General features: G+C 47.3%; 1 protein-coding gene across 2 annotated transcripts in view; it reads right to left on the bottom strand.

Annotated features, from left to right (window-relative positions):
* Positions 1 to 8,188, bottom strand: part of LOC126543003 (uncharacterized) — a 68,759-nt gene extending 60,571 nt beyond the window's left edge. For both annotated transcript variants that reach the window (XM_055077560.2, XM_055077561.2), the window contains exons 1-4: positions 7,772 to 8,188; positions 7,375 to 7,488; positions 6,865 to 6,944; positions 6,653 to 6,705 (exon numbers count right to left, since the gene is read on the bottom strand). In XM_055077560.2, the coding sequence (XP_054933535.1) occupies positions 6,653 to 6,705; positions 6,865 to 6,944; positions 7,375 to 7,488; positions 7,772 to 7,855 (331 nt within the window). In that variant the 5' untranslated portion in view covers positions 7,856 to 8,188. The remainder of the gene's footprint in view (positions 1 to 6,652; positions 6,706 to 6,864; positions 6,945 to 7,374; positions 7,489 to 7,771) is intronic.
* Between the last annotated feature and the right edge of the window lie 11,481 nt (positions 8,189 to 19,669).

A 19,669-nucleotide genomic window follows, 5' to 3' on the forward strand; every position in this document is an offset into this window, starting at 1 on the left:
TGTGGCCTTGAACCAAAGCCAGGGCGATTATCCAGGCACTCAAACGAGAACATCCAGGCAATTTGCAAGAACAAAACCAGATCATCCAAGCTACCATACAAGACCACATTACACACACTAGTTACTTCTCAAACAAGTTACAAAAAACATTGCTTCTGAGTTCTTCCTAATGTTTGTTCACAATATCACTCAAGCTATAACTTCTAGTACGCTGAAGTTTTATTTGTGATTTCCAATAGCGACATTCAAAAGGTAGATACAGGGCACTATATATTTGATTGTCATTTTTTGGCACAGTGTGTTCTTTTCAACGCCACCGGTCCGTGAGACCGGGGCACGTCCAATAACGAAAATAACACTTTTGTAGCGCGAAGTGAATAAATACTGCATGTTTTTTTCCCCTTTCATCGCACTCTCTCTGAGTTCCGTTTTCGACAGGTAAGTAGGTGATCTCATGCTATTTGGTTAAACAGTACTACCGTTTAATACGTACTTTTTCCGAGCTCCGGCCAACTACGGTTTAACGAGGTTTCACTGTACATCCATTTTACGATTGTGGCTCAAATCGTCTCCAACTAATCTGCTTTGCTGGTAGCCCTTTCATGCTTACATCTACTCTCGATTACGAGATAGCCAGGATTCTTATTTTCTTCTGACAACGCTCAACAAGCCTTTATTTAGGCCAGAAATGTCCAAACCCTAATTTTCTAAAGAAATGCAGAGTTGCGATTTTATAAGCAATGATTGTCGCATATCATACAAGAAACATGAAGTTATGAGTGCATATTGTGAGCATACAGAAAGGCAATCAAACTGCAGAAAACCTGCAAAATATATCTCAGCCAGTGAAAAAAAGCTTTAAACCTTGTTGCGAAAAATGTAGTACATTATTTGCAGTGAAATCTAGTTATACATTTCATTAAAATTTAATGATCTTGCCAATTATTGACAAATTGATAGCCCCATTATCTACCACAACTTTTTGGAGCACTTCCTTTTATATGCATTTTTGCTTTGCATAGTCTTTAAAGGGGCCTTGAACCATACCTCAGGCTTGGTGAAATAACATAGCCAGCGGGTAAGATATGCTGCTGTGAACATCTCAGCCAATTTTTGCTGTCGAACACGGTGTACGGAGCTCGCAAGCGGATCACGAAGTCACCTTTCTCTCAAACCTTCTTTCAACAGAAGGCCCTGTCCTCACTCTCTGATGGACACGTTATTTCGTCATCAGATGCTTTATTTTGCGATTCCCTTAGACAGCTGCTATTGGCCGATAGCTAACATCATGCTGTGGTTGGCTACATGACTTAGATGCTGCGGCCACCGCAAAGTGCCGCCACGAGTCCGCTGGCTAAGCACACTGCAGCTCGGTGAGGACAACCGAGTTTGGCTTCTGTTTAACGTGTTGTAGGCACCAAAGGCAGAAGTCATGGCGTCTACGTTAACATCCAAAATGAAATCTGAACTGCATGCCACGGTGACATTTTGAAGGCACAGCATTGTGGGCACGCCCCACTGCGCCGTAGCCCTTGCAGTGCAAGGCATTGACAAAGGAACGGGAGCACAGCGAAGGCCATGCTTGATTGCCAATAACTCCGCTTTTGCTGAATGCACTGAAGTACTTCTTGCGGCAAAGTATTTCTGAAATAGTCTATTTTTGCTTCAAATGCCTTTCTCCACTTCAATAAGAAGTGGTTCCAGGCCCCTTTAAGAGAACAATGCATGCCAGATGAATTCCTTGTTCCTCTTCCTTCTTCAGTTTTGTTGCTGCTGCTGTCATCAATTCTTGAAATATGGCAGGCCCATATTCATAACCATGCTGGCCTTTTCATTTTCTACCATATTTGTAACAATAATGGTACTAAGAAACAGTATAGCCTGTAAAACATATTTTGCCACCAAACTTGCTCACTAATAAGAAAACAAATACTTTCTCTTCTCCACAAAACAACTCACAACTGCATGCTTTGTCATACTGATATAGCAATTAATGCTTGTCTCACAGGACAACCAGAATATGCTAATAGTTTTTAGCATAAATAAATGCACGACACGAGAAGGCACACAGAACACAGCGCTACTAACAATTGATGCTTTATTGCACTTGGTCGCATAAATGCAGCACCGTACAAAAAGCCCCGTTTACATGAATGCGACAGTGGCGCATCGCATTTCCAAGCGCATTTGGGAAAGGCGATGCGACGCCGTTTACATGTAGCGCATTAACTCTCACGAGAACGTAGCGCCACATGGTGTCGTATAAGGGAAGTCCAGCCAACTTCCGGTGTAACTGATTTCAGGTAGTGGGCCGAGTGCACATTGGTGGCTGAGTGCCAAGAAACAGACAGTTTTAGTTTAACGTACGCAACTTATAGCATACGCTATACGCTATAGTATAGCGTACGCTAAGCAGTGCACGTTTTTTACAGTTTTAGTTGGCCAGCGAGATCTTCGGTTATGAGAGGCCATATGCAGTCATTGCGGCTATTTCCCGACTGTAGCGATAGGTAGCGCTGACATCTCGAATGTTTCTTTCGTTAGACTTCGACTCGTTCGAAACGAGAAGCAATCTCGAAAACATCACAAGGTTATCCATAATACTCTGTTGTCGAAGCGGCCTGAGACTAAGCGAAAGCCGTTTACACAATCATTTGCAGCGAACGAAGTGCATTTTACAAAAGCAACGCCAAATTCAATTCGAAGCGGGCAGCCGGGACCGCCGCCATGTTGGTGACTAATTCCTTCCCGTCATTCCTAATGCGACGATCCTGCGTTTACATGCTCCGCGAGAGTCGACTCTCGCCTGTAAATCTACCCTCGCCTGGCGCATTAATGCGATGCGCCTTCCTAGCGCATTACTGCTGTTTACATGAATGTGATGCGCTAGAAATGCGATGCGATGCGACTCTGTCACATTCATGTAAACGCGGCTAAAGACAGAAAGGGAGCGTAAAGTTACCACAGCATCACAGATCGCCTAACAGCCTAACAATTCACTGCTCCCATGAAAAAAACGGTATCTCCTTCTCTGACAGCGTGACAGATGGGCAGCTCAAGCAATCTTTGTTTCTGTTCATTTCAAACGTCTCTAACCACGTCCTCTTGTCACTTGATCAGAATGTCTCGGCATCACTCTTAGACTTCTTAAATGAAGGTTTGTAGCCACAGCACATGTAGTGTGCAGCAACACGACCGGTTACTGCAAGTTTATCAACATTGTTTCAGTGCTCCTCATAAGCGATCACTGAGACATCGGCCAGTTTGTCCCAAATATTCTTCCTACATGACAATGCAATCCAGTAAACTACACCTTCCATACATTGGACAACAAACTATTCGCGATGATATTGTATCACAAGCATTGCGTTCTTCCTTGGGATTATTAACTTTCGTGCACAAGCTAGAAAGTTTATGTGGGGCAGAAAAAAACAACGTCCACTTCAACTCTTCCTGTAATCTCCTTGAGATTGTGGCCAACATTATGTAGATACGGCACCACAACCTCATTTTTACTTCTGCGTGGCTGCAAGGCGGCACCAGGACTATTAGCTTCACTTTTTAACGCGACAGCATTAAGGAGCTCCTGTCGCTGAAAAGCCGGTGTCGTCGGCGTCTGTGCCGGCGCCAGCGGCGTTGGCCGTGAGCGATAAATCCCAGAAGGCACTTCATAAACAAAAAACATCTTGCAAGATGGGCTCGTGGGAATCGAACCAGGGTTTCCGGAGTGTGAGACGGAGACGCTACCACTCAGCCACGAGTTCGTCCCTTCAAAACGGGACAAAATCGCCTCTAGTGAATGCGGTGTTGCCTTAAAGTTTTACTGCGGTGTATATCGGTAATTATGACCATGTAACTTACAGAAGTCGCAGTTTCACGAGTAGCGAAGTACGTTTCCGCTACATTTCTTCTGCGCCCTGCACACACACAGAGCCATTTTGCGGCAAACACAGAAGACCCCCTCCTCGCAATGTACGGCGCTGCCCCGACACGTGGCGCGCCACTCGCCCCATGATCGCGTCCGCCTAACATGGCGCGTCTGGGTCCGGCTATCTGTGCCGATCGAGACGTTTGGCTGGCGTAGAGCGTTTGAGTAGGCGTTGCGAACGGGGTGCGATAACGCTATCGCGTTCCACTCTTGAAGGCGGAGCTTAAGCGTCCTCCAATTTTTCTTAACATGCTGCCAGCCACCACCATCAGCAACTGCAAAGGGTAGCCAGCTGCGCAGAGTCGCGAAACCTGGTTATCGAAATGTTTTTGCATAAGATGCTGGCAGGATTTCAGAAGTAAAATTTTAAAACATAGGTTCATGATGCCCCTCTTATCTAATTTCGAGTCTCCAGATGCGTATGGAAGCAGGGGCTTCTTTCCTCTTGGCTTATAACACCAATATGTATGGGTGCTTAAAACATGAAGGGTTAGGTCTAAGATCCTATCATGTCTTTCAACAGACTCTTCACAGGTTAAGGTGAGAGGTTTTGGCATTCACGGAAAACGTAGCAGACTGTTGTTGTGGCAACCGCAGTGCAATCACTGTCACATTCTAAAATCCACAAATAGTCATCCGTGTATCTGAATACTTTTGCAACCGCTGTTGTTTCCAAGCGAGAGCACAAAGTCCTGTCATAATGTGCGAGAAAAAGGTCACTTAAAGGGCCCCTCACCAAGCCTCATTGCAAATTTTGGTTATATGCTGGAAGTTGTTACGCGTCCTCTAGGGAGCGTTCTGCCGGAAAATTTTTTAAAGTCGGCTCATTAATAGACAAATAGAAAGAAATATTTCATTGCCACGAACCCATGATTTCAGCAGGCAGGCTCCACTGCATAGCGAGACTCCCTCTCTATTCGCCCCGTCTAGCCTTTGCAAGCGAAATTCCCTCCCTGCGTTCTCCCAAGCTGGAACTCGAGGATCGCATGACACATGCGGCACGGGCCTCGCCTTAACTTCCTTTTTTCTCCTTCTCACTTTTTTTTTCGGTGCTATGCATTTCCGCTGACGGCGTCGCGCACGGGCTGTTGTCTCGTTCGTGCAGCACAGGATTTTGCGCGCTGTGCACAAGGAAACATGACTAGTGGTATAATTCAGTGGTACACGAATACTGAGGCAGAACAAGCGGATCGCAGAGCATGATCACGCGCTGGAGCACGGTAGAAAATGGCATAGTTTCGGTACCTACGCATGTGACTGCACGATCGTGGGAACAAGCAGAGGAAGCGGAAGTACATCTCTCTTGCTTCGATGCGAAAGGCAAAAACATGCAGACATTCCGTTTGTGTGTTCCATTATTTCTCTAAACTTCAATTCGTCAATTCAAGCAACAGATCACACAAATAACAGATGGTGCCTTGAATAATTCTTGAAGTCATGTGTCCCCACGAGCGACGTCACGCTGCAGACTCGAGTATGTTGGCGCAGGGACGCGACTACGTCATCCGCCGGCTTGGAGCGCGGCGGCAGCGAGAAGAAAAAACTATGTTCCATTTGAAATTTCAGGTCTTTGCACGGCATGTAGCAATGTAATATTTTGCAGACACGATCATTATCACGTATGCTCTGCCCTTGTAAGCTGAAAATGGCCAGACCTGGTGAGTGAGGGACCCTTTAAAGTCGGGGCGATCCCAAGCAGAAACGCAATGCTTGTGATACAAATCATCGCAAACAGTTTGTTGTCAAATGTGTGGAAGGTGTAGTTTACTGCATTACATTGTCATGTGGGAAACAATATCTGGGACAAACTGTCAGATGGCTCAACAATCACCTATGAGAGCACTCAAAAAATGTTGATAAACTGGCAGTAACCAGTCATCTTGCTGCACACTGCATGCACTGTGGCTGCAAACCTTTGTTTAAGAAGACTAGAGACATTCTGATCAAGTGACAAGGGAAATCGTTAGAGACGTTTGAAGTGAACAGAAACAAAGCGTGAGCTGCCCATCTATCGTGTTGTCAGAGAAGGAGATACTGTTCTTGTCACGGTAGCAGTGGTTTTTTTATGCTGTTAGACGGTCTCTGATGCTGTGGTAACGTTACACTCCCTTTCCATCTTTTATTGTACCATGCTATATATACTGCGACCAAGTACAACAAAGCATCAGTTGCTAGTAGTGCTGTGTCCTGTGTGCCTTCTCTCGTGTTGTGCGTTTCTTTGTGCTAAAACACTATTAACATGCAATAACAACTAGCCCACCAGCATGTTTTGTTGAACCAGAATATCTTTCTCATTCAAAATCCTACAGTAGGATGATAAGCAGCAAATAAACACCCTTGTATATTTTGTGTGCTCATTTTAAGTGTAAAAATTCTAAAAATAGCCTGTTTATTTAGGAAACTTACACGAACTGCCACCATGCGTTCTTTAAAAAAGGAACAGAAAGAAAGGAAACCTAAAAGATGACTTCCAGAATTATGGTCACTGTGTATTTCATTGCTAGACATGAGAGAGATTCCAGGTAAATAAGTACAATTTTCTCTCTTTTTGGTTCTGTTAAGTTTGAAGTTGTTGTTCTATGTGTATCATTTACATACAACTTGCAATAGGGGACTCACCGAACAAGTATATTCACTGAATGTGGCGTTTCTCCATTGTACAAGAAAACATCAGCTTTCTGCAACATGACACTGCCAAGAAATGGGCCTACATGCAACACTTACTTTCAATTGCATCCACTGTTGAGGCTTGAATATGCAAATACAATGCTCTGTCTCTGTAATAGTAAAGTTAGAAAAATTTAAATGTGCTTCCTCTCTTCCACAACTTACACCAAGACGCATTAAAATAGCAAGCAAACTCATGCCTCAATGAAAAGCAAAGCAAATTCCAATACACAATTCTAATTTTATGAAAATTATGAGCAATGTCTCACCCAGATCCTGAATTTAATTTTTCCATTCCACTCATGTAGCGACCCCTTGTAGACATAACTGCACCAGTCGAACGGCATATCTGCAATAGCACAGCATATTTCAGGACAGCGCCTGGACAGTTTCACAACTACAATAGCACAGCAAAGGCTACAGTGTACATCTTTGTCCAAAGGTACTCGAGTCAATCCACACAAAAGCAAACTTTTTCCATTGGGTGTTTAGCAAGGCCTGCACGACATTTCCACCGCAGAAAAATTCTGGGCCCTAGAACTGCTACACGTAGCAGTTCCGAGTACATGTGCAGTTTCATGTTTATACTTCGCACAAAGGATCTAATTTAGTACGCCAAGCACGAGTAGGCGACAAGAACTCAACTGCTGGTCGTTCGAACCTAGAGCTAGTTCACCAATAACATTTTTGGTCAGATACTGCAGATGCGAGCGTATGCTTTGATGCAAGCACTTGCACATTCCCACACACATTTTAGCGAAGTCTGTCTGAAAGCTCACCTCCTCCTGAAAAATTCCCTTTGTCAAGACGTTGCGCGCAGGTAAGGGCGCGTCGTTTATCTCCACTTCGGTTGTGAACAAGTCTCCCGAACTGCGGCCTGTGACACCATTGATCTGTAAAAAATACGCAGCGTTCGGACAAAATTTAAGCGCATTGCCCGTTGCCTGCCGTTGTCCCACGGCCACTTTCGATCGCAATCAAGCCCAATCCAGATTGAAATTCTCGACCGTTTTTGGCTCCTTCCCGTAGCTTACGCAAGGAAGGCAATAGCGACAGGGAACTTCGATTCATACCGGGCCCGATCGCGATCGAAAGAGCGCGATGTGACACCCGTATAATGTTCGACGGTCGACTGCACATTTCAGGAAACACGAAAACGCAGCTACGAAATCTTACCTTCAACTTTCCCTTGGCGACAAGCATTGCGTTTACTCTTTCCGCAGCCTCGGCGGCAACCGCAAGGCAGCTTTTACTGCTCATCTTGGTCGCCCTACAAAATACACGCGAAACAAGGGCTCCTACTCAAATGTACCCAACAGGAGCTGACACTATCCGTAGCTATCTACACGCATCGGTCCGCTAAGCCTATCGAGCCAAGCCAACTAGTCAACGTAGGTCCAGCAGCCGTTTTTCCAAGGTGTGAGACACAAACTAATATTGTAATCACACAAAAGAACAATGCGACACACGCGGCTGCATATGCTCTGGCATCAAGCAAATTAAGCAGTTCTTATAGTAATTTCGCTGCAGCTAAACTGGCAACACAAGCGCAGAACAGCGCAAAAGATAACCTCCCGAGAGCGAGAACGAGAGAGCGAACAGCGTACAGTTTCGGTTTGGTCTCTCCATCTTTTTTCCACCACCACCTACTGCCACGACCTACGTGCCATGAGAGTGAATCTCTGCAACGCTTCTTTTTGACATGCCGCAAGTTCACTGTTCAAAGGAAATGACTTTTGGAAGAACCCTTCCAAAACTCTTCCAGTAATCCTTTCCTTTGGGGCTACCGTACTGCGGGTTACAGATAGATAGAGAGATAAACTTTATTAAAAGAATAATCAGAAAAACCGCTAATAGTCGGGGCCCTTAGTCCAGGGCTCCGCTGGCTCTTGCCATCTTCTCAGCTCTCCTTATTAGCTTGAGCTGGTCGTCGAAGGCCGAGCTGGACAGCAGCGCCTCCCATTGCTTCCTCGTGGTGTTCGTGTCTGGGTGTTCTATGTTGTGTAGTGTGCACTCCCACTTAATGGGTTGGTGTGGCCCCACACCATGGGCATTCGTCCCTGTAGGCTGTGGAGTGTATCCGATGTAATATGTGTAGGTTCGTGTAAGTGCCTGTCTGGAGCCCAGGCAGCGGCATCTTCTGTCTTTAGATTTCGATGGGGTGGTGGATATCGCAAGCGACGCCCTCTGTGGTAGTTCACGATGGCTGAATACTCGAGGTCGACAGGGTCCAGTTCTTCTGCACCCGGCGTGGTGAGTGCTCGGTTATGTACAAATCCTCGAGCTGCTCTGTTTGCCTGCAGGTTGCCCGTGATGCCAGTGTGGCCCGGTATCCAGATGATGGTGTGGGTGGTGAAGTCCTGCAGGGTCCTCCCTTCTTATTTTCTTTTTTTTTAGTATTCCGGCTAGGACTTGTGCAGCAGGTCTTCCAATTCTTCCCTGTAGGAAGTTGCATGCAGGCCTGCTGGGAATCCGTGAGGATCGTCAGTGGTTGGTTTGCGTGTAGGCCCTCGCGGATGGCTAACGCGATGGCCAGCTCTTCGGCTTCCGTAATCGTGCAGGGGCGGGTCGATGCAGCGGAGGTAACGTGGCCTCGGTGGTCGCATGCCACTGCAACTGCGCCCTTGTTGTTCGTCCCATACATGGCGGCGTCCGTAAAACGGGCCGTGGTATTGAACTTGAACGCTTTCTCCATGTACTGGGCCCTTGCTCTCCGCCTGCCGGAGTGTTAGGTTAGGGTCCATGTTGCGTGGTATCGGGACAACGTGAAACCTGTCCTGGACGTGACGAGCTATCAAGAAGGTTTCTTGGGTTCGTGTTGTTATTGCTGGGAACACCAAGGTTTGTAGGACCTGCCGGTCCGTGCGAGTCCGCGCAAGTCTGTTGTTACGAGACGTAAAGGGCTTCTGTCAGTTCTCTGAGGGTGTTGTGCAACCCTAGCGCCAATAATTTTTCAGTAGATGTACTCATCGGCAGGCGGAGAGCGGTCTTCAAAGCCATCCTCAATAGTGTGTCGGCCTGCTTCGTCTCGGACTGTGTGAGGTGGTAGTAAGGCAGGCTGTATGTGATTCTGCTCACCACCAGGCTACTGACCAGTCGGAGCGTGTCCCTTTCGGGTTACAGACACACACCCCGAGAAACATTTGCACTATTTGGAAGTTATCTTGTAACCTTGTAACACAGTAATAGAATGCAGCGGTGGCGTAGAGATAGAATATCCTCCTCGCGTGCAAGAGGACCGTGGTTCGAATGCCGGTGCCGCGCAATTTTCGACAGGATTAAAAAAAGAAATCCGCGTGTTGATAAAATTGCATAAACAGGCCTGGAGTGCGGCCTGATCCTGGTGACCAGAACCGGTAACGCACGCACACCCTCACCACAGCAGGATTGGCCACCCTGGTGAAGTACTTGGCCACAACCTCCTATATGAATACGACAATCAAATCCCGGCCCTCAGTCCCCAGCGGCTGCGAAGCAACTGACCACTGCGGCGGTCAGACCTGTGACGCAGCAGAGCTAGCTAGGGTGCTAAGCATAGTTTCATATTAGTATACCTAGAGCGAAATCTGGCGCTGCGATCGTCCGGACGAACACCATTGTTGACGTCACGAGGCGCCCGACCAATCACAGGTGGAAACGAGTCGCACGAGCTGCCCCGATTCTGCTGCTGCACTTTTCGTTGAAATAAAATCTGTTTGCGCTCTCTTTCACTCAATTTCGATGCGATATTCGAATTCGGAAGGTTGAAAACCATGAAGTACAGCTCTTAACTCATTTTTTTCTGGAGAACCTTTGAGCTTTCAGACTGGCGCTTGGAATAATTTGAGGGGGAAGAACTGTAGTACTATTTTAGAGAGCACAGCAATTCGGAAAGCTAAATTTAAAAACAAAAGGTAAGGAGGTTAACAAGACAGGATATCGTGTTTGCACGATCGGTTGCAATAATAACTGCAAATCTAATACAAAAGAGAAATAGAGGTAATTTGGGCACAAGTACAGATGAACAAATACCAGGGTAACTGAATATCCGGTGACTAATAACCAGTGGCGTAGCCAGAAATTTCGTTCGGGGGGGGGGGGGGGGGGGAGCTCACATTGCAGCTCGGCCTCCTCCTAAGAGGAAACATTAGGTCGGATGCTCCTATCTAAATACATGTAGAAAGAGAATTCGTTTTTCTCGGCAACCACTGCACCAAATTTGATAAGGTTTGTAGCATTTAAAAGAAAAACTCATATTCTAGTGACTGCTTGTTTCGAATGACCGATTTAGGTCGTCGATATTTTTTTAAAAAGTGGCAAAAATCGAAAATTTTCGGAAAACGAAACAATGAAGGTTACAACTCTGGAAATCAGCAATGAAAATTGATATCACAATTCTGTGAATTGAACATAATAGTACATCTACAGCGGACAAATTTTATATGTTACACATGAGCCTCAAAAAATTAAGTATTATGGAAATACGGCTCTTGCAGAACCCTTGTACATAAAATAACCAATTCATGTAAGATACAAAAAGACATATCGAATTTGTCCGCTTTGAATGGTGTAATGGATGCCGTTACAGAACCGCGCCTGAAGACACCCCTCTTTCCGCCGGCTTGACTGGGCGCAAATTGCAAAGAATGCTCCGGTATCCAGTAGCCCGAGCTCATGCACCCGATGCGTTGCGCCGCAGAATTGTCGGCTGCAGCTCTATCAACACCCCGCGAAATAATTGCACGAATGTGCGGGCTAAAAAATTCAATTCGCGAAATGGTCGCTAAACTACTCGCCTTAGCGGAACGTTTCATGTGAGGTGCGCTCGTGCTGCGCGTTCATGCTGGGAGCAGGAGTCGCTAAACACACAGTGAGGCGTTGTAAGGCGTTGGGTTCTTGGTTCTTGGGTCCCTCTTCCGTTCAGAACGCGCAGCGAAGACGAACAAAGACACCAGCAACAGGGCGTTCAACCAGCGCGCCCGGCGCTCGCGTTTACGGCGAAGCGTTCGTTGAGAGCGACGTTGCATAAGTGGGGCCGTCAAAAGTCGCGAATGGGATTCTCTGGATCGTCTTCAGACTCGGTTCGGCCGAAGAGTTTGGCGGCGTATGACTCGACAGGCTGTAGTCTCGGGCCCACCGCGATGTCCGGCTCGCTTTTACTTCCCCTCTCCCGCTCGCTCCGAGAAGCCACTGCGAAACCTGCCGTTATGTTTCACGCTTTCCTTCATACCCTCGAAAGTTTCAGAAAACTGTTGTTGTTGTGTGACTTCATGTCACAAGTACAGTGTCTGTATCAGCTGCACAGAGCTTTATAAAAAAAAAGGTGAATTTTGTAAGGATATTTCCCGATCGAGATTCTATGAAGTTATGCCTTTTTGTGATTACTAGAAACTCGGTAGCGCGAAAAATATCGCAGATAACTAATAACCATATCCTTAATAATCCCGTAATTAGTACTTATAGAGGAAGCACTTCAATTCGAGAATTGAGGACTCAAAGTCATATTATTAACTGAACAAAAACTTCTTAAACAAAATCGTTTTGGGTGCTACAACCTACAGTACTTTGGCATTGCGGGCGGCGCCCAGTATATGGCAGCAGCGAAAGAAATATGAAATAGTGGACCAGTGACGTTGATCACTTAATCCTCTCCATTGCAAGTGCAGACCAACAGTAGTGCAAGCTTTCGCTGGCACGGGCTTCATCGCGGCCTTTTCTTTCTTTTTTATGGTGACGCCAAGAATCGACGCGAAGCGTGCTCTATTCTGTTGCCAATCTTGCAGTGGTACCGGAGCTCGGATAATCACGTTTGTCCGTATAGCAGCAAATGAAAACAAGGCTTTATTGATCAGAATGAAGAGAACTCGTAAATGTCATAGCAATGGCGCCCGCGCAGCGGGGAGGCAGGTAGCGTTTTCTAATAGGGTGGGGAGATCAGCGTCACTGACAAACAATCTAATTTTCGTTTTCGTTCAGGGCTGCCCACAGACAAAATACTGCGTGCCATAGTACCTACGACGATTTTTGTGAAGTTGTCGTTGGGCAAGATATGAATGTCGGGCTTCAATTTTGCAAATGCAATATTGCCGCTAAAATTGGCAATTAAAACTTTATTTTAAAGATATTTTTTGTTACTTGTGACGTGAGTCATGTTTTCCACGATGCCGCATTTGTATTGGCTGCCAAGCTTTACAGTCTGACAGAAGATGTGCACATGGGCTTATCACACGTTATCAGTGCAGCACCCTGTGTTATTTGGCGCAGGAAAAACAGCGTGTATATTTGCTGCATTCGCGATCTCTGGGAAAGAAAGCGAAGGAGAGGAGGACCCGGGGAACCTGCACGGTATCCAAGGCGGCTGTACTGGTGCTGAAACCCGGAAATTGTCGATATCCTCGCCTTCGTCGACTACATCAGGGGGGGGGGGGGGGGTGACAGAAGACCTATGGGCCGCGGGTGCCAGACGACCTAACTACGCCACTGTGTACACGGCAGCCATACGGTGACTAACTTCTTTTTGGGAAACCACCTTCAGCTGACAAAAACCTCACGGCACCACGCTGCTCAACTTCTGGAGCGTCCATTACGTCACGCAACCATGTTCAACCCAGTGTACGAGCGCATTAAAGAACATTTATCCTCACACCTGCGTGCCACTTTTGTAAATGAGAGATGCCTGCGTGCTACGCGCAGGCCTTGCAGATAATGAACAGAACCATAATTGCGCGGGGTGGGTAGGCTCACTGTCATTTGACTCGCCCTCGTACATTACAAATGCGAAGATACAATGGAATATACAAATGCGAAGATACAGCTTGATAAATGGCAAAAAATTGCCACTGGAGGCAAGGTTCACTGCACGTATACACAAAACCTCGCAACAAAATATCCAAAGATACGTATAAGTCTCCAATAAATCTACGTATCTAAGAAAAAGTCATGGTATATAATGGGTCAAACAAGGCAAATAAACATGTTGGGCAATCACAGATTCACAGAATCCTAGATCCCGCCCCGATTCCATCCACTCCCCCCCGATGCATTGCGCGCGACGGAAGGCGGCGCGCTTGCTCCCCGCTTTTTTCCTTTGCGCACAAAAGACTGAGCCACCATCGTCGGCTCACCCATTCCCTCCCCCCACCCCCCACACACTTTCACTCGCACATACAGCATGCGGCGTGCGGTCACGATGTTATCGCCCTTGGACTTTATGCGGAACATGAGGGCGACGGCAGGAATGCGCCTAGAGTCTCCATATAATTGCTATCGCAATAATATAATAAGTGTGTCCGGCAGCTGAAGCGTCCCATGGCCTGTTACTTTCCGCAAAAGATGTAACAAAATAGAACTTACACCATGCGATAATTCGCTGTGCCGCAACGTTTCTTTTTTTTTCATTTTTGGGGCGGGGGAACCATAATAGAGACTTTTAGCGTGTCCGGTATTCCGGCAAGTGCGCGCGGTTTGCCGGTTTAGCGGGGGCGTAAACGTGAGCGGCCAGATTGGTGGCGCCAGCTGGTGGTGCAAAGCTCAACCACACAAACACAGAGCTAATTACTATTCGTGTTCACAATTACGCCGCTGCCAAAAATTTGCACCACTAGCGAAGCAGGATATAGTGGGTTAATGCAGTTTTAGCTCTGTGTTTGTCTGGTTGAACTCCAAGGTCCAAGGGCGGTCACGATGTTATCGCCCTTGGACTTTATGCGGAACATGAGGGCGACGGCAGGAATGCGCCTAGAGTCTCCATATAATTGCTATCGCAATAATATAATAAGTGTGTCCGGCAGCTGAAGCGTCCCATGGCCTGTTACTTTCCGCAAAAGATGTAACAAAATAGAACTTACACCATGCGATAATTCGCTGCGCCGCAACGTTTCTTTTTTTTTTCATTTTTGGGGAGGGGGAACCATAATAGAGACTTTTAGCGTGTCCGGTATTCCGGCAAGTGCGCGCGGTTTGCCGGTTTAGCGGGGGCGTAAACGTGAGCGGCCAGATTGGTGGCGCCAGCTGGTGGTGCAAAGCTCAACCACACAAACACAGAGCTAATTACTAATCGTGTTCACAATTACGCCGCTGCCAAAAATTTGCACCACTAGCGAAGCAGGATATAGTGGATTAATGCAGTTTTAGCTCTGTGTTTGTCTGGTTGAACTCTACGCTACCAGGCGGCTGCAGCTAAAGCCCCTTGATAGCTGCAGCGATCTGGCTACGCCCCCGCAAATCCGGCAATCCGCCCAAACCGCTCCCGTTTACCGGAATAGCGGACAGGCTAAAAGTCTCTAATGAAAAAAGAAAACGCAAAGTATGTTGGTCACAATCGAATGCCTACTTTGGGCAACTAATGTGGCTATTAAAGGAATATCGAAGAAAACACGAGACGCTTGGTCCACCAAGAACAATGCGCATACTGCTCGGTATTCTACACCGGCGAGACGAGACTTCCTGGAGAGGTTGTGCTCAAGCGAACGCGGTGCAATCGGTCGAGTCCCCACAGTGATGGCGGCGAGCGACCATTGTTTCTTTTTCTCGTCTGCTAGCTAGAAAGCGTCCAAAACTCTGCCAGGCAAAAATGCACTCGGCCAGAGAACGCGCACCGAAGCGCGCCGCGCGGTGGTCGGGGCAATACGAAAAAAACGCATGCGCTCTGGCTGGCTCTGGCAGCCCCCGGGTAGGGGAGCGAGAACAAAAAAAAAAAAGAATAGAAAATTGAAGAGGCTCAATGTGCCCTCCCGATTAAAAGTCGAAGTAGAAAAATAAATAAGAACATAGTTACCTTGGCTCTGGTTTTAGTGTCTTCCCTGGATGCTTTGGCGCAGGTGAAAAAAAAATGATCTTTTTTTATGTGACATGACGGCACGAATGAACCACCACAACGCTTCGTCCCATCGGGCCTCAGTGCGGGCTTTGTCAACTTGTCTGATAGTGTGTTGATGTAGCTTGTCTCATTGTATGGCCCGTTGTACGACTTCGGAAAAGTTAATGCACCTTTGGCATCAAATATTTATGGGAACATTAAACTTAAAAATTTCCACAATTGAATATCTAAAGCACACGCTTGGAAATGTCAATGCACCTTTCACATCAAAAGTTTATGAGAACTTTATACCCATAATGTTTCGGAATTGACATCCACGCGCTTCGTAGATTCCATGATAGAGTGTAGATTCCGCGGCCTCCGCGAGAGGCCACGGCGAGCCCGTTTGTCATCAAAACGCCATTGAAAGTTTGTGCACGGATGGGGCTGCTTGCGTTATGCGACTCCCGGTGCATGGGCGTTGCCGCGAAATCCAACACGAGTTCGCAATTTTCGCGGTGAAATGGCTTTTCGAGCGTGAAAAATATTGGAGGAAGCTTAAGAGGAAGCTTTAGCTCGGGTGCTCCTATCTAAATACATGTAAAAGGAGAATTCGTTTTTCTCGGCAACCACTGCACCAAATTTGACGAGGTTTGTTGCATTTAAAAGAAAAACTTAAAATCTAGTGACTGTTGGTTTCGAATTTTCTATATAGGTCGTCAATTTTTTATTAAAGATCTAATCGCAAATTTTCAGAAAACGAAGCTATCAAGTTTACAACTCTAACTCAGCAAGAATAGGTGATATCGCAATTCTGTGAATTGTACCTAATAGCACATCTAAAGCGGGCAAATTTGACATCTTATACATGAATCTCAAAAAATTTATTAATATGTAATTACAACGTTTGCAGAACCCTCGTAAACAACGTAACAAACTCACGTAAGATGTAATATGACATATGAAATTTGCCCGCTTTGAATGATCTAATGGATTCCGTTTACAGAACCGCGATATCTGTTCTTGATGCAGAGCTATTAGTTTGTAAACTTCGTGCTTCTCTTTTTTTCAAACTTCTGAAATTTTGTAAATCTCTTTAACAAAATGCAAGCCCTAAATCAAAATTCCGCTTCCAACAGTCACTAGAATTTAACTTTATCTCTCAAAAGCAACAAATTTCATTAAAATCGGTCCAGGGGTTATCTCAGAAGAACGTTTTTGCGTTTTTACATGTATTTGAATAGGCCGCGTCGGAGTTGGGCCCGAGCTAAAGCTTCCTCTTGAGCTTCGCCTTCAAGAGTGGAACGCGACAGCGTTCCCGTCGACCCGCCAAGGGGTGTAAGACAATGGGCTACGGCGCAGTGACTACGCGCCCCGCATCGGACGCGGTGAGCGTCGAGCAACGCAGCGTTCGGCGCGGCAACGAAATGTGCGCCTGAGCAAGCGACGCACGCCTGAGCCTTAGAAACAGCTCGTTTCTAAGGCAACACCGCATTCACTAGAGGCGCTTTTGTACCGCTTTGAAGCATCGAACTTTCCTCTTCAGCCACCGAGGTGAGCGGACGCGGAATGTCGGGCTCTTCACGAGCGGTCTCAGCGGCCCACCCGGGACGCGGTAACAGGGTGGTAGCAGACGACGACAAGGAGTTTGAGATTATTTTGCCGCATTTGCCAACAGGACGCGTCGTTTTGTACACATTGTTCTTGCACGGAGACGTACGAGCGCGGCCATTCAGGGTCGAAGATTTCCGGGACGCTTTGCACAAGGCACGGCTGCTCCCTGACGTTGTGGCTTTGAGTGCCTACCAGATCAACCATGTGTGGGCCGTGACATTAAACAGCCCAGAGGCGACGAAGCAGTTGGCTGGATTGAAAGAACTTCAGGTCAAAGGGCGACGCTGTCTCGTCATCGACCCGCAGGAGCAGCAGGTGAGGCTTCGGCTTCATTGGTTGCTGCACGGCGTGGCGGACGACGACGTGCGTACTGCGTTGGCGGCGTTTGGCAAAGTGACCGAGGTTACTCGGGAACGCTGGCGTGTGGAAGGAGTGAACGAGAAAGGTTCGACTACTCGGACTGTGCTCCTGAAGCTCAAGAGTGGTCTCAAGGTTGACGACTTGCCACACCAGATTCGTGTTGCCGGTGAACTAGCGTTGTTGGTTGCACCAGGTCGGCCTATGTAGTGTTTGCGCTGCCATGGTTCGGGACATGTGCGTCGCGAGTGCAAGGTGCCACGTTGCTCACACTGCCGGCGTTTCGGTCACGTCAACGCCGAGTGCGTTCGTTCCTACGCCGCAGTGACCGCAACAGCCGGTGATGAGGATTCAACGGTGCACATTATGGACGTGACCGAGACGGAGGACGCAGCGAAAGGTAGCGGGGATGTGAGCACAACTGGGCCACATTGCGACGCCTCAACTCCAGGAAGTGAAGATCGATCAGAGGCAGTACACAGCCCGCCGGACTCTGCGGCAAGAACGGCTGAGGGAACAGACGACTCTGCAAAAGAAGTAAGTACTCAAGTGGCCGAAATTCCCACACACGAAGTGTCTAAAAGGGGGGTCGTGAAAAGCGTCCCTCGTAGTTCAAGTGCGGACATGGACGCTTTCGGCGAGTCGCCGCACGCCAGCGGCGTCGCGGGGAGTACTGGCGTCAGCTCGGCAGTCAAAAGACCCCTGGAAGACGCCACAAGCCAAGGAGACAAGGTCGGCGCGTCGAGGGACCGCCTGCGAAGGCACCAACGGGTAGACGCACGAACCTCAGGGCAAGGCCTGGGGGCACGGCGGATAGGAAAGTTGACGACAAGCCACTTTCGCAAAGTGGTGAGACCGTCTCACCGGGCGGTCCCGGAGGCGTCTAGCATTGAGCTAGACGCGCAATGTAAGCGCCACGCTCCGGGCCTACCGTTTCCAGAAATCAACGATGGCTTCTCAAACGTCACTTACACTCGCCACTTTAAACGTTCGAGGTCTCGCCTCTAGGAAAAAACAAAGTCAACTGTACCGGTTGTTAATGGAAGAAGATCTGGACGTTTTGGCTGTGCAGGAGACGAAAGTGGAAGGAGAAGAGGAGACGGCGAACATGCTGCGGGGGTTCGCTGCACGGTACCACGCCGTTGTGAGCCACGCTATCGGCAGGTCCGGTGGGTGCGTCCTCCTTGTTCGAAGGAATCCAGGACTGTCAGTGCAAAACGTTTCTTCGGGTTCTTCCGGTAGATTTGTGCTGTGCGATTTCACATATAGTGATATTGCATGGCGTGTTATGTGTGTTTATGCTCCAAGTGTGGCGCAGGAACGCGTTAATTTCTTTTCTAACCTAAGACAGTATTTGAGCATTGATAAGCAGCTTGTTTTGGTTGGGGATTTTAATTGCGTTTTGAACTCGAGTGATAGGTCAACTGGAAGAATGGTTAGAGACAAAAGCAGTGATGTGTTGTCACAAATGATTGCAGATCATGAGCTAGAGGATATTGCAGAGTGCCTGGAGGGCTCCCGAGCTGTGAAGTACACTCATTTTCAGGGCAACAGCCTTGCCCGCTTGGACCGACTGTACCTGTCGGTGGATACGATCCCAAAGTGCCGCAGTTATGGTGTTTCGCCAATTTATTTTACTGATCACTGCCTTGTAATATGTCAAATAGGATCAAGGAAAGAGAGCAAGAGTTTTTCATGGGAGCAATGGAAATTGAATTCCAATTTATTAAGGGATGAATCTTTCAATGCAGCTGTGATTCGTGCAATTAAGAATATCCATGAAGATAGTGGGGAAAGAATAGGAGAGCAGTGGGAAATTTTTAAACAACAGATAAAAATTAAAGCGATAGAAAGATCCAGCATTTTATTGTTTGAAGCCAAAAAGAAAGAGAAAGAGCTTAAGATGGTTTTTGAAAAGCTAACAGCGCTTGAATGCGAAACGCCAGGTGTGTATGCCGAAGATCTGCGTAGTATCAAACAGAAACTGGAGCTTTATGATGAGAACCGTTATCGCGGAGCGCAAGTGAGAGCAAGGGTAGACGCGATGGCTATAGATGAATGTCCAACAAAACGCGCACTTGGACTCGAAAAAAGTCGCGCCCGGCGGAACCACATAGATGTCATTGAAGATAACGGGATAGTAATGACAGACAATGACAGCATAGGACGTGCTTTTGCTCGACATTACGAAGCGCTTTTTGCTTCTAGACCTGTGAATGCAGAGAGGTTTAAAGAAGAATTTCTTGAGAGAATGCACGACTGCAAGATGACACCAGAACAGAGTTGGAATCACCCATATCACAAACGGAAGTAGAAAAGGCTATAGA

This window comes from Dermacentor andersoni, chromosome 2 (genome assembly GCF_023375885.2).
Source record: "Dermacentor andersoni chromosome 2, qqDerAnde1_hic_scaffold, whole genome shotgun sequence".
NCBI classification, from domain to species: Eukaryota; Metazoa; Arthropoda; class Arachnida; order Ixodida; family Ixodidae; genus Dermacentor; species Dermacentor andersoni.